Source organism: Portunus trituberculatus, chromosome 22, assembly GCF_017591435.1.
Source record: "Portunus trituberculatus isolate SZX2019 chromosome 22, ASM1759143v1, whole genome shotgun sequence".
NCBI lineage: Eukaryota > Metazoa > Arthropoda > Malacostraca > Decapoda > Portunidae > Portunus > Portunus trituberculatus.
Window position 1 is genome coordinate 6,778,868 of NC_059276.1, and position 15,935 is coordinate 6,794,802.

Here is a 15,935-nt window from a genome sequence, read left to right on the forward strand (position 1 = left end):
GAAGGAATAGAAGAATGAGATGGGTAAATGAAAATGACAAGGAAAGAATAAGACACTAAGGAGTAAATAAATACCCAAAAATCTACAAATAATGCAGTATATATGCTGAGTTATGAAGCAAAGCAGTTTCATTCTGTATACTCAAATCATTATCCTAGTAACGCCATGACAGTGCAAGGCAGGAGTTTACGATTTCAAGGTATTCAAGCCAGACATGCCTCTCCACCTCCTAGACAGCTGAAGACATGACGTGGCATATTTTTCCTGCATTTATCACTCCTACATGTCTACCTGTTGCCACACACTTCAAGTACAGCACAGTGGTGTAGGTCTATATTAATTCATTATGCGTGAAGGGTAAGTGTAAGGATTATATAATTGTGATCACTTTCTTTGTGGCTCTATACCTCATGCATACTAAATTCAAATGAGAGGACGAAAGCCTTCTCTCCAGGCTATACCTCCTTCAACAGCCCCTTCTCCCATAACTTACACTAATAATCCTGGAAATTCAAACAAGCTTTTATACTCAAACCCACTTCAATTTCACTACTACAGTTAGCACACAGATTTCTTACCGTTAAATCTTAATACAAAATAGAAACTTAGGTATTACATATTGACATTTATTGGTCAAGCCTAAATTATATGCTATAACTAGGACTGTATCATAAAGATGGTAAAAAAAACTAAATACCAAAACATAAACCAGATACAATCCACTGTTCAACTTACAGTATGTCATAGAAGCAAATCCATTATTCTTACAACTGCATAATTTGTGTGTAATACTATCGGAGGCTCTGCTAAACTTTCCAAATTGGTACTATACTTTGCCACAAACTCTTAGTAACCTTGCCACCTTGGGACACAAACACTGCCAGTAATTGTTGCCCATCACTAATTGAGTCACATAATCCCATCTGTTTTGAGACATCCAGCAAACTTTAATCTTACAAAACCATTATAGTATCTTGCTGTATGACATTGTTTTCATTAGCATACCCTAGTGCTGTATTCCTCGCTGCATGTGAGGGGGCATGCAAACCAATTACTGATTAAGAGCTACAGAGGCAGTGATGTTAGTATGTGGTGGCAAAATGACTTAGAACGGGTGAAAAAGAATATTGTAAAAAATAATTCTGGGGATAAATTGCTGCATGACCATTCACATGACAAATATAACACATAGTGAGGCACATGACACTTTCTGGCAGACAAACCATACAATAATCCACTCACAATAATAATAAGAATAAAAGGCTGCCATAAAAATTACATCTTGTGTGCTAATTGTTCTCTAATGCCTTTGTTGTACCTATAATGGAGCAGCATGTATTGATGAGTACGGAAAATATAAATGTCTTTTGGTTATGATTCCTGTTAGCAAGACATTTTTTTTATTGGTGATGATGAGAATCTAAAAACTATGACTTTCTGCTGGATAATGAAACGGAACCTAAATTCCTTGAAACACTCTAACATGAAAAGAAAGAAAAGGAATGTAAAAAAAATAAAAAATAAACAAAATTGAGAAAAAAAAAAAAAAAAAAAAAAAAAAAAAGTCATAATTTCACTTCTACACAAAGTAAAGAGGCATGGAGCAAAGTGTGGCAGGGGAGGAGATGAAGAGGAAGAGGAGGAAAAGGAAGAGGAGTGTTAGTGTCTGGAGGAGCGGTGGGAAGACGACTCTCTCTCTTCTCTTGTTCTGACGTCCCTCTCCCTCTCCCTCTCACGGTCCCTCTCGCGGTCACGCTCCCTCACAGGCTCCCTCACGTCCTCCCTGGTGGTGCGCTCCTCAATTCGCTCACGCACAGGACGCTCTTCAATCCTCTCCCTCCGGCCTTCCCTCTCCCTGTAGCGCTCATCATAGTACCTGCTGCTGTAGGAGGAACGAGGCACCTCAGCACATTGCAAGGCTTAAGAAAGAAATATACCAATCTCTAATGCATTTAAAATCCTCTTTTTATTAAGGACATTGTTAATGAGCTCCTTACCTCTCCCTGTCTCTCTCTCGCTCTCTGTCCCTCTCGCGTGCCCGGTCATACTCTCTCTCCCTGCTGTAGGAGCGCTCGTACTCACGCTCACGGTCAGCACCACCGCGGTCAGAGGTACCGCGTTCCCTCTCACTGCGGTGCCGCTCGTACTCCCGGTCCCTGGAGTGCGAGCGTGAGCGATCTCGGTACTCCCTCTCCCTCGAACGCGAGTGGTCACGGTGGCGGCGACGGCTAGGTGTGCGGGAGCGTTCCCGTCGCTTGCTGGAGCCGTAGCTCTTGGCCTCGATGCCATGCAGTGTATCCTGTAAAGAAGTATTTCTCATTCAACAACTGTGGCACTAAGAAGTAGTTGTTTACCATGTATACCTGTGGCATGACTTTCAGGGTCTTAGGAGAGTGTGTTACCTGGAGGGAGCTGGTCAGTATCTTGCACCTGTCATCATGGGCCACCTTGGACTGCTTGATGAGTGAGATGGCAGTCACAAGTGTCTCTATAGCACTGGCATACTCCCCTGGAAGTAAAGACAGAAAAAGATTCAAACATTTGGCATTCAAGGAAAAATAATATAAAAATAAACGAGGCAAAACAGCTATAAAAACAGTGAACAAAATGCTCATATCACAAATCTCAGCAGTACACAGATGCACATAGCTTGCCACAGAGGCCAACTCACCAGACGAGGCATCGGCCACAGCACGAGCAATGGCAGAACTTGACACAGTACGATTTCTGTTCATGATATCCTCAAACTCTGCCTCTGAGAGTGGTGGTGGTCCCTCAATGCGATGATCACCCCCAGCGAACCCGCCGTGCTGAGGGGGAAAGTAACAACCCATCAAGCACAAGTATGGGGAGGCAATGGAGGAATAAGCTAGTGTAATTATGAAATTGATGTAATGATTAGCAAGGGCAAAGATGCTTTAGTGGTAGTGAACACCCCACCTGATGGGAAGGTGGTGGTGGAGCATAGTGTGCAGGAGGAGCAGCTGCTGCTGGAGGGGGTGCACTGTGAGGTGGGAAGAACGCTGGGTTGACGTGAGGGGCTGGAGGGGCTCCACCGTGAGGGGGAGGGCCATGAGGTGGAGGTCCTCCATGAGGTGGTGGTCCTGTAAGACAATCAGGGCAATGTTACTATGATATAAACATCAAAATGGCTGTTAATCTATGAAGATAAAATTCCTGCTTGGCTACAAAACTGCCACTGTATAAAACTAACAAGACAATGAAATAAATAAACCTGATTCTATTAAAAGATAAAAGGATTCAGAGATGTCTCTATTACCTAAAAACAATTTTAATGGATGAATGAAAAGAATACAAAACGGGCCGGAAATTTCTTCCTTTGGAATAAATGATCCTCCTATAAAGTAAAACTTATGAGCAATTTCTAATTTGTCAGGCCAAGCCTTGCTATGCCACAACACAGCATACTGGATGAATAATCAAGGATTTTGACTTGAGGATTAGGCTTCAGTACATTGTTAGCACACTTGACAAACAACTTAGTGATTAGCACCATACACTTCTACCAAGAGACGGTCAAGCAACAAACTCACCAGCATTTAGGAAACAAATATGAAAATATTCTAGATATAAGTGTCTCTATCACAAGAAATTTTGACAAGATTTCACTCCTGCAAACTGCCTTATTGTGTTCATCCTTTCTAAACAATACTGTAAATGGAACAGGGCATTAAAATGTAGTCTTTCTTTTTCTACGTGTGTGTGTGTGTGTGTGTGTGTAAGATATATCCATGCGTGTTTGAATTAAACATCAGTCAAAGCTACAAGAAAATTAAAAAAACAAAATAAAAATGAAAAGAATAAATCAACAAAATAACAGTAGATAAATCACAACCAATAATAACAAAGGTAGGTCCCAATCCATGCTCAGATAATATACTCACAGAACTGGCCCTCACCCTGTCCAAGAATCTCTCACTGGCCAGGGATTCAAACCATGGTCTGGATTATCAGTGTGGTAATCAATATGCCAACAACATACATTACAAGGTCAAGGTTAGTGTGTTACGGGACGCACACACGCACACACCACACTACAGCCTAGCAGCAGTTGGGGAAATGCTGCCACACAGCATCAAGAGGGGTGGGAGGGTACCTTGGGAGAGAGTGGGAGGCCTGGAGGGAAGTACTAGGTTGTGGGGGACAGATGGGGGACTGCTGGTGACCGGGAAGCCCCCTGTTGGCAGCAGACACCACTTGTCAGTTCTTGGTGCTCCCTCTCCTAACTAAATGATCCCTATCCCTGGCTGGCTGGGTGTCTACATCTGTTACTGGTTACTTTCATGAATCTAGTGACCTTGAAAGTCAGAAGATGCCTTTTCAATATAATACAAAGGAAGAAAATATAGGTATGATTTTCTTGCATCTTCTGTACAATTGACTTAGATACATCGGTTCCCCAAACTCATGCTTAACATCACTAATTCCCCTCATGGTGACTCAGTCAGTCACAGTCACCATCTTGCACCATCCCGACACACACACACAAACACACACACGTTCACTGACTGCAGCCACAGCCAGCTTGCCACACACTCACATTCTGTGCTCTTCTCACATACAAACTCAGTCCACTGTACTTATTTTCTGCATTATGACATTTCAAACCCAATTTTCACAAACCATGATTAAATTTCAATTGGTTAACTTATAATAATCAATAAATTACATGTCAATAATTTTCTTTCAAAAGCATTTCATGTAAAAATGGGAACATTTCTATAAAAACTGTAAAATTCCTTGAATAAAACCCTTAAGACTGATTGCAAGCACAACAATGAGGGACAACAGACTGCTGGATGAAGGAATGTGTTTCATCAGTGGCTTGAGCCAAGGGTTTGAAGCACAGATCTGTGCAGTCTGGGACCATTGTGCAAAGAATATACTACAGATATAAATAAAGGACCCCTTAAGTTTATAATTAGAAAACTAATCTGAACATAACAAAAATAAGTACATAATACCATAAATAAAGCTACTAAATTGACAAACAGTTTTGTCCTTGAGTAGGAGAGTAACATTTCAAGGATGAATGTTGGCCTGGCATCACTGCACTGTGGCTGGCCATACACTCACCCTGAATGAAATCTGGTCTTGGTGGGGGTGCCCTGGGGTCCATGGGTGGAGGTGGTCCCCGGGGAGGTGGGGGACCATGCTGGCCTGGTGGTGGCCCCATGCTGGGTGGGGGACCACGTGGAGGGGGTCCCCCATGGCCTGGTGGGGGGGCACCAGGGCCTCCAGGGTGCATGGGGCGCTGCATGTGTCCTGGGGGAGGGGGTGCCTCTGGGTCCAGGTCCTGCCAGCAAGGAAGTCAAGAGTACAAGGCAACCAACAGACACATCTGAACAAGGCACTTCAGTATTTTTATCCATGTTGTGTGGCTGATTTACTCTCTAGAACATGCGTGCCTTTTCAGCAAGTGTCTGGAGGTCTTTCTGGCTCTCACTCACCAACCAAGTCACCACAACACATAACAATTACAACTGCACTTATTTTGTCCAAGCCCTACTCTCACTACAGTACATTATAATCATGGCAGAAACACTATGTCATCAATTCACTCCTAGCTATTACTCTGTTTGCAGTTTTGCAGTGCACCAGACAAACACACACAAACATACACACATATACACACACACTGGACACACAACTGTAAACTCACCTTGCATGCTGTGAGGGGGTGGTCCCCTGGGGGGTCCTTGATGAGGGCCATGGTGTGGACCAAGACCAGGGGGACCATGAGGCCCTGGAGGTCCACCATGAGGTCCACTGTGATGACTGTGTGGACCACCTGGAGGGCCATGTGGTCCAGGGGGACCATGAGGGCCATGTGGTCCTCCGCTGTGTGGGCCGCCATGAGGGCCACCATGTGGGCCGCCATGGGAGCCTCCATGAGGACCATGGGGGACGGGCGGGCCGGGTGGTCTGTGATCCATCCCTGGTGGAGGCATGCCACGCCCAGGGGGTGGCATGCGGGGGCCGCCAGGGCCACCTGGTCCTCCACCAGGGTGGCCACCTGGACCACCAGGGCCGCCGCGGTGCTGGTGCTGAGGACTGGCCCGAGTCTTGCTCTGAGACTCAAACTGAAAAGAGACAAAACCAACACTTTGTTACATTTAAGTGACTTACTTCTTTCCTTAAGGTTTTGTTATACTTCCCTCTTAAGGTGCTGATCATAAAAGACAACTCTACTTCAATTTTCCATTTTATAGCATGCAATTTTGAGGGCAGCCCAGGCTGTTGGTGTAGGAGGTCATCACCTGGTTGAGGGCCTGCTTGCTGGGGAAGGTCACCACAGGGCTCATGCCGTGGATCTCCTTGCGTGGCAGTTTTTCCATTACTGAGCGGCTGCTTGACTCCGAGCCCAGAGAGATAGCGCAGAAACCTTTGCTCTGCCCATTGGCACGGTTCTCAAAAAACTTAACATCCAGGAAATCATTCACTCCAAGTGCCTGCACTGCAGCTGCAATATCATTGTCTGTGGTCCACTGTAAAACAATATATTTCATATATATATATATATAAGCTAAACAGCTTTCTAACATCACAGAAAAGCTATCCTCACATCACAGTATGTACTATATTGTAAGAAAACTTATGTCATTTACAAGTAATATTCTTCACATTACAGCAGACAAGGAAAATATTATAAACACAAATCTACTTACAGAATATAAAACATACAAGTACTATACAAAGTTAACAACAGGCAAATATTTTTGTTGACACCCTCATTAGTTACAGGCACTGTGGCACCAGAGTATTGAACAGTTCCAGACAAGCATCTCACCTCACTAAGAGGAAACAAATGAGAAGCCTGACACAGAAAGGAAAGACTGATGGTAGGTCACAAAAATACACCAACCATTGGCCTTTGCTCTCACTCACTCACACACACACAAACAGCAAGATTCAATACAATGCAAGTTATCCTAAAACAGATCATCACTGTAAGAAAACCCCTGACCACCAGATCATGTCAGGTCGACTCACCCAGGTCAGGTTGCCGATATACAGTTGGTACTTGCGTCCAGTGTGAGCCACAGGGCCAGAGAACACAGCCCGCTCCTCCGAGGACACTGAGCGGCTGTGCTGGGACTGTGAGGAGGACTGGCGGGGTGGTGCCGAGCCTCCATTGCGTTCCGAGGTGGGCTGGGAAGGGCTTGGCGGGGCCTCGCGCTCCCGGTCACGTCCTCCCCCCGTGAGGACAGCGTCATACAGGTCACCGTCGGCAAAGTCGTCCTACATAACAATGGGCGATCGTCTACCATTAGACAGGTGAGGCCTTGCACCAGCCACTCCACATCCTCTCACACACACATGCTACACTACTACTGGACTGAAAGAGTGATCAACTTAAGGCTCAGTAAATGTCTAAGCTTTCAAATTTATCATCTTAACTAAATTGTTTTAATGTTTAGTGAAATATGAACAAAATACTGAATTAGACATCTGTCTGAGCCCATTATTAATGTCTACTGGCAGTGTAAAATTCTGATATAAATACCCGCGTTTATCTATGTCACAGCAAGATTTAAGGAGTTCAAATTATGTAGATGACGAGAGCAACCTTACCATGAGATCTTGTCATCTGCTCACTCTCCCTCACACACTCACTTTGATACACACACACAGCATTAGAAAATGTTGTGCATAACATACACATACAAGGACAGTGTTTGTGTTCAGTTATCAATGACGCATCATGCGTTACATAATAAAAATAGTATCTATATCAAAGATATAAAGCTAATATTCTTTAGGAAACACTGCTTCAGTTTCAACATGCAAGGTTGTACCAAAATTACTAATGTCAGTGATAAAACAGTCAGCAGACAATATGACTCTTGCATGGCAGCAGCATCATGTTACTCTGAGATAATGATGCCATCCCTTTATTGCAAGTGGGAAAAATTATTCCATACATTCATTCAGACTTCCATATACATTACATCAAAATTATATGCATGTGGCAATGTACACTCATTACCTCGCACAGAAAAAATAACAAAAGCCATATGCCTCACAAACCAAATTAATAACTAAAGACTGGGATACTTCCCTTTTATTTGATTAGAAACCAAGGTTATTTATTAAAACAGCACAGTAAGAGATCCATCATGACACAACCTGAGCAAGTTAGTGACAGAGGCTCTCAACTCTCCTAGGTACAGCATGGGACACAGCAGCTTCCAGTTCTACACAAGGCTACAAAGGGATGAGCTGTGACGCAATGAAAACCTTGGTTCACCCTGAAGCAGTGTTGCTAGAGTTATATTTAGATATATATATATTTCTGGTATATATATTATATATATTTATATATATAGTATATGTCTCCAATTAATCACATAAAAGCCAATTCTGATCATTACAAACAAGTTGTATCACAATTGGCTATGAATAAAGAAAATAATTCATAAGCAATAGAACAGAAAAGGCATGTTTATGTAGATTCTAATAACTTCTGATAACCATTCTGGTTAAGATTCAAAATCAAAATATGATAAGTCAACTAATAGACTAGTCTGCCTGAGATCAGAAGTAAACATTTCCTAAAGCACACTTGTACACCATACAAAAAAAGAAACATGAAAGACTATTATATAAGTATATATGAGTATATATACATATATAAAGTATAGATAAGCAAATATCAATGTATATATAACATCAGCTGTCTTGGCAATCCTGTAAAGAACAACAATTAGCCTGAAATATAAGAGTCCCCTTCTGGCGGCCTCACTATCAACAGTCTGCAGCACATCACAGGCTGAATGAGGAGATGCTAGCAGAGCAGAGAGTTCTCCTAAATAGAACAAGTCTCAATCCATCTTTATGAAAACAAATGATCCACTCATTACTCCCCACCCAAGATGGAATGACCATTATTCAATTTTGATTGTACTTAAAACCTTTTAAAACTACTCCAACTACTCCCCATATGATGGTAACTAACTTATCATGCCATATCTAAAGCCATAAAATAATGCATTGAGATACTCAAATACATAGGGACTACGATGGGGGCCAGCCTGCCTCCCATGACACAGAACAGCAACACTGGGTGTCCACTAACACCAATACAGTAATAGTTAATACAGTAACACAGTAAGTCAGCAGGTACTCTTCATACCCTCAATGAACACATAGCTTCAACAAGGCTGCCAATGCTTAGGCAAAGTCATTAAATTAAGGCAACATTTAGTCAATATACCATGCAACCTGATTGAACTGCTGATAGACAAGTTTGTGCTGCTGAGTCACTGAGGAAGACTGGCCATATGCATGTATAAAAAATAGAGAAAAAAAGAATAAATAAAGAAGTCGCTGAAAGCTGCATAAGTACAACAGCAGCATCACGTACCAAATAATTGAGGAAAAAAAAAAAAAAAATAATAATAAATAAATAAATAAAAATAAAAAAAAGTTTCAATCGGCCCTATAAAAAGCATGAGAAAATCTGCATTCTCTACAATTTGGTTTTTCGACTTGACAAGCCTTCCTTTGTACAACACTAGTGCCTCATCCTTGCTGGTCATGGAGGTCCCAAGCCCTACACTGCTCAGCTACCATTCAGGTGCAGTTGCTGATGTTTGCTACCAATATGGAGGAGATATAACTTCTTATTTAGCTCTTCTAGTAACAGAACATTCCAAAAAATGCCTTATTTCATTCCCACATAGCTCAAAATCATCTGCACTGAAATCACCATAGCATGGAAATTGTTACATGCTTATTCAAAAGTCTTTCAAACAAACAAAAGTGTCTTTTTACAAATGTTTGTAAGATTAAGTTTTCTTTCACAAATGGTGAACTATTTAACTAAAACGTCCTTCCACGAGCGTTTGTGTCTTTTAGACTTGGATTTTCACAGACAATAAATGATTTATCAATGTCATGATCCTAAGTGTGTCAGTCACTTAACAAAGGAAAGAAAATTTTGAAGAATTATATTAGCAAAATGTGCAAACTTAGTAAGCTTATCCACACTGCAAAAGAAGGAAAAAAACTTGTATGTGATGTATACAACAAGAACAAAAACTGTTAATCAATCAATGGGTGTCTATTTCTCTATAAAACTATATATTCTATGACAAAGTCCTAATGGCAAAGTATATAAAACCATTGAACATAACTACCATGTATGAGTTATCAGTGTACAGACCAGTCCCTTAACAGCTACACCACTGACTCAAGTGTTGACAAGCCCAACTGCCTGGCACCACCACCACCACCACCACCAACATAGGCAGTGGCAGCAGCAGCAGCAGCAGGAGCTTGCTCAAGGTACTGGAGCAAAGGAATGACCGCAGTTATGCTACTAGAAGTGAAAGTTGCAGCACTGAACAATGGTCATAATACAGATTTTTTACTTGATATTCTTTTTCTTTTCATAAACTTAAAAAAGATAAATACCAGAATAATCTACTGATTGCATATCAATATATGTCATGAACATTGGCAACAACTTATTTAGCAAGATCTCATGAATCACTGCAGTGATTTAGTAGTAATAATAATAATAATAATAATAATAATAATAATAATAATAATAATAATAATAATAAAATAAATAAATAAAAAATATTTCAGGTAACTCCTGGAATCCCAAAAGCCACACTGTACCACACCTGAGGCTCAATATAAAGAGAACAAATCATTTCCAGCTAACACATGACCCACCTACTAATGCAAGATGAACACCTCACAACACCTCATAATGGTTGTTACTGATAGGTTTGGGTTTTGGTTTACAGTACTTAAGCTTTACGCATTTACAGATGTGCTCACGTCAGACGCTTTTACAGTGCATGTAGTAGTAGTAGCAGTAGTAGTAGTACTCTTGATGACGCCGTTACAGAAATACTCCTAGACAGCTCTGATAACACAGGTAACACCACACACCACACAGGTAACGACTGTGACTAACACCTGTTAATTGTAAACACCCTCAAATATGTATAGTAGCAGTATATCTCTCCACTAGTTTATGTGATTTATATAAAAGGCATGAAGCGTTAATATAACACTTGAGACAAAGTGAACATCATCAGCACTGAGGATCTGTCAGCTCATGTCTAGCTAATGGAACCAGCAAGGATGGCAATTGAAAACATCTGGATGGACATATCAGAAGGAATGGGTTTTTCAGACATAATATAATATGCAGAATGGTGGAGGGTGCAGGGCTAAACTTCGCAGCAGTTCGATTCATACCAGCTCATTTCCCGATCCTGGAATGAATAACACCGAAACTGTCAATCTGAATGTCACTGTAGGCTCTTGTTTAGTTCCCCCCGAAGGTGATATCTGGCATGTCCAAAACTAAGGAACTTTAGGCTAGTGAAATCCTTGACTCAAAGACCAAAGAGGAGTGAATGTTCCCGCCTGAAACCCTCATGACATACTTTACAACTCTAACTCAAAGACTGACTGTAATCACCCAACACCTACAGTACACCCTGGCCTGCCTGTCCCCTGTGTCACTGTGCTGTCCAATCAACAGCAGGGTTATGCCTGTTCTGTACAGATACAAGTAACTGACTTTATTACTGATTGCTACAATATGTAAGAAAGAGAAAGACTGAAAAAGACCCATGAATCATCTTATAAAGCAATGGTTTGTTTTTCAGGTTTGGACAAAATCAAGGAATACATTTCCTATACATAGTGATGAAAGCTGAATACTCATATGTAGTATGTAGTCCTAACAATACCCTGGAAGGGATAATCCAAAAATCTGACTTAGCTATATGTCTGCTGTAAAAAAAATATCAATTAGCCATGAAACAAACTGAAAGATATGCATAATTAAAATGCATCTACTGAAAATTCCACCCTCTTGCACCTGACTAAGACACCTGCACTGTCTAGTGAAGTCCCTCACAACTCCTACCAAGCACCAATAAGGATGGTGCATACAAATAACCATCAAGGCGGCAGCCTCACTACCACAGCACTATTTGGTATTGCTGAGTCTGACCTAGTGACTCTGTCATACACTGGCATTATGGTCACACTGTCAATGAACAAGTTTTTCACGCTCCCAGCTCATCTTTTGAAATATGCAGCCAAATGGACTTGTTATTCTTACTAAAACCTACAAGAATCTGTTAGCCATTGGATTACTTTTCCTTTAATCTGGTGTCTAGCTCTGATAGAAAAACAATGTCACTTTGGTAAACATTTAAGACAAAATGGGAAGGCATTGGCTGATCAGTGAGTGGTAGCATCACTCATTGACAGTGTTACATGTGTGCAATCCCTCATGTAGCTACATTTCTGGGCTAGTGTCAGTGATCTCAATTATGGCACAGTATCAAGATAAAGAACATCACCTCTTTCATTGAATGTCAATACAAAATATCCATTAACCTGCCAATAATTAATGAAAAAGATCTTTTCTCTAGGACTTACTTCCTTCAATCAAAGTAAATGAATAACTACCGAAGCTTTCAAAATTTAGATAATTACCAGTCTGATATTCTTTTCCCAACTTTGCCACAACACTTAGTTTGTAATGGTGAGTGAAGTGACGCCCTGAGCCCAAGAAACAAGGATGCAAAAACACAGCTTCATGATATGCTCAATAGCCTGATATGTCTTCCTGACCATTCCTTCCCCCTTATTCCTCCCCACTGCTACCCTGCCCCTCACACTCCCATCAGTGGTGTTTGCTCTACACACAGAGGCAAGCCCCTACATAACACCCAGTAAACCCTGCCTCTGCTTCACTCTGAAATCTGCAATAAACTTCAGTACTTTGTGATCGTGATATTTATACATCTGAAAAAGATGAATCTTAGATAATTCTAAGAATATTAATGTGGAAAATAATTAAAATAGCAAATAATTACCAGTGCAGTTATGTATAAAACCATTTGAAAATAAATATATTTCCTCAACATTTAGATTTCAGCAAGAATAAGGATGACTATTGACTGAAGTAAAGACCTATGTCATCAGTGAATAAACACATCAAGAAGAGGATGTTTACTGCCTCTACAAGCAAGGCACTGGGTAATTAAGTGCTGCTGTCGCCTATATATTAAAGCAGAATTCAATTTTTAGGAAATCCTTACCAAGCAAGGTTCATGTTACAACCAAACCTAAAGCTTAATGTGCAGCCGGTGACTAACACTGCCTCTTATAAATCCCAGCGAGTCTGGATAATATCAAGGCAGTATGCTAAGAGTGCAATGAATTCAAAGCAATGTCTGCAGAATTCAAAAGAAAAACTTAGTAGAAAAAACTTAAACTATTAAGGTACATAAACTTGCAAATGAGTAATATGAATAATTTGGAAGATTTCATACTCTATCAATGAACGGAAGCAATGAACTCCGTGAGTGACTTATGAATGGAAGGGCACAGTCACAGCTCTCACTACTGATAACCAAACTGATGCTGGTAAGTCCTTCCTATAACCTGGACTCATTTCAGAGGGAGGTTTTAAGACATTTATCCCTTTTCTTTGGCTAAATCTCGATCCTGCATGGAAACTGGCAACTAAGTGGGCTTTTTCTTAGTTTTCTGTTGCTCTAGACCAGTGCCTGGGGTACCTGTACCCCAATGGGTACGAAACCTTAAACCTAGGGGTACAAGACATGGTAGCAATGGTACCATATATTTACCATGAGAAAGCAAAACATATATTTTTCAAAATTTTCTTTTAACTATAATTGTTTCAATTTTTTAAGTTAATTTTTTTTAAAGTTGAATCCTAGTAATTGACACCTCATTTGAAAAAAAGTGTTCAGTAATTAAAAAATCTAATAATTTCTCAGCAAAGTTTTTATCACTAATCCTTTTCATGTTTGTACAGTATTTGTTGGAGGGGGTATGAGAATATTTTCTGAGATATCAAGGGTATGGTCACTGAAAAAGGTTAAGAACCATTGCTCTAGACCAATTTTCTCCCCCCACCCCCCAAAAAGTCTGATCAATGTTTCTATTATCATTTATTTAAGAGACAAAGCCCACACTCCACCCTGCCAGTAATCCTCTGCCTGCCATGCAATGATACACAGCAGCAGGTGGTTAAGGGTTTGGGCCACTGTCAGAGCCCAGCATCATGTATAACTTCCCAATGCTCACCTATTAATGAACTAAGATGATGATGAAAGTTACTCTCACTGTACCGACTGCTAACATTGCATATGCCAGTGCATTATAATAAACAATAACAACAAAATACAAATAAATAAATAATGCAAATAGGAAAACAAAAGGACAACGGAAAAAAATATGTAGCAGACATTTACACAAAGAAAAGGGAAGCTCTGAGGTAGTGATTCACCAAAATTTAATGTAAAATGACCCTAAAAGATAAAAATTAAGCTGTTAAAGTAAAACTTGCAAGAAAAACTAGTCAGCCGAGAGATGGAGAGAAACTGTGCCAATACCCTCACATTCATAAGAGAGAGAGAGAGAGAGAGAGAGAGAGAGAGAGAGAGAGAGAGAGAGAGAGAGAGAGAGGGGGGGAGATCAAAAGAAATTAATGATCGTTTGATCGTGAAAGAAACGCATTTGTCACAACCAACACTACGCGAACCACTTAGCATATGTACAGTTCTGGTAACACGCAGTACACTAACAAGGAGAGAGAGAGAGAGAGAGAGAGAGAGAGAGAGAGAGAGAGAGAGAGAGAGAGAGAGAGTAATCGGTTTTCTTCAAGGTGGCAACTCAATAAATTCACTAACAAACAGCATCTCCCCGTAGTAACCTAAGTGACAGTATTGTACTAAACACTCAAAACACTAAATAACAGGAAGGAAGGTGTGTAGGGGGGGAGGACATATATCTGAGCTGAATGAGACTTCCAAGGTGATAAAATTAATGTGGGGTATTTTTTAAAGATAAGTAAGAGCGCCTCATCACATCTAGCGAGTGTGGGTGTTGTACTAAGTCAATACGTTATGTACAGCACTAGTGACATACAATACACTAATCAACATGAAAGGGAGGCAATAAGAGAGCGTGTGTCTGACCTGGGTGAAGTCTTGCTCCACGTCCCCGTACAGATCAATATCCACGTCCGCCATGATGCGCCGCCGCCCGCACCCAGGCCTCTACCTCGCTCCTGCCCTGAAACACACCACCCACAAGCCGCCATTACACCCAATACTCACCACTGTGCACTTATAATCATGTTTCCACCGCCATTAGGGACTATTAACGTACCTGAAAGCTTAATTTGGGGTGTGTTTGAAAGGTCCGTTTATGGCGGCGTCATTCCCGCCGGCCTCCGCCTCCAACGCCTTGCCTTGCCCAGTGAGACCATCTTCTGACCCACACTGAAAATTGTATATCTTATCACATAATTCATAACGAAAATAACATACAAAGAGAAATATATAATAATTTTTACGCTGGGATATAAGTAAGATACAATCCTTATCTTTATTACACCTTCTCCAGTGAGAGTGGGTATATAAAATCTAATGCATCTTTGTTGTCTTTTTTAAATTTCTATTTTTAATAAAAGCTTGGCCATACAAACCTTACATATTTGCTATTCATTTAATTAAAGAAACCTTAACAAGCTTCTATAATTCTCCGATATGCTGGCAGCCTACAGTAGCTTGCAGGGGAAGGAAGGAAAACTGGTTGATATGCTGTGCCATCTGTCGCAATGACGAGAACTGAATACAGTATTATCACACTTGCCTCTTAGCTATATTACTTATTTTAAACACAAGCTATTTAGCCATTAAAAGGCCTCCGAGCTGACACACATCTCACACTTTCCAACACCAGGTCAAGCAGTCACAGAGATAAGGCACATCACCTGCACTGATACTGTACCAGCCGCAGGGTTCACCTTTGTTACTTGCGGCGCATATATGCACTATTCACCAATAGAGGTGGCCAAGGATGACAAATACAAATAACAAGAACTATTCAGAATT

General features: G+C 40.9%; 1 protein-coding gene across 1 annotated transcript; it reads right to left on the minus strand.

The window, feature by feature from the left end:
* Window positions 1–521: 521 nt before the first annotated feature.
* LOC123507339 (cleavage and polyadenylation specificity factor subunit 6-like) lies at window positions 522–15,744 on the minus strand. Its single transcript, XM_045260105.1, is given in 14 exon segments — window positions 522–1,882; window positions 1,998–2,299; window positions 2,403–2,509; window positions 2,672–2,810; window positions 2,941–3,104; window positions 4,118–4,198; window positions 5,098–5,302; window positions 5,304–5,317; window positions 5,684–6,104; window positions 6,282–6,509; window positions 7,015–7,263; window positions 15,015–15,111; window positions 15,208–15,320; window positions 15,527–15,744. Coding segments are annotated over 12 exon segments (2,187 nt in total). The 5' UTR covers window positions 15,069–15,111; window positions 15,208–15,320; window positions 15,527–15,744; the 3' UTR covers window positions 522–1,659.
* Between the last annotated feature and the right edge of the window lie 191 nt (window positions 15,745–15,935).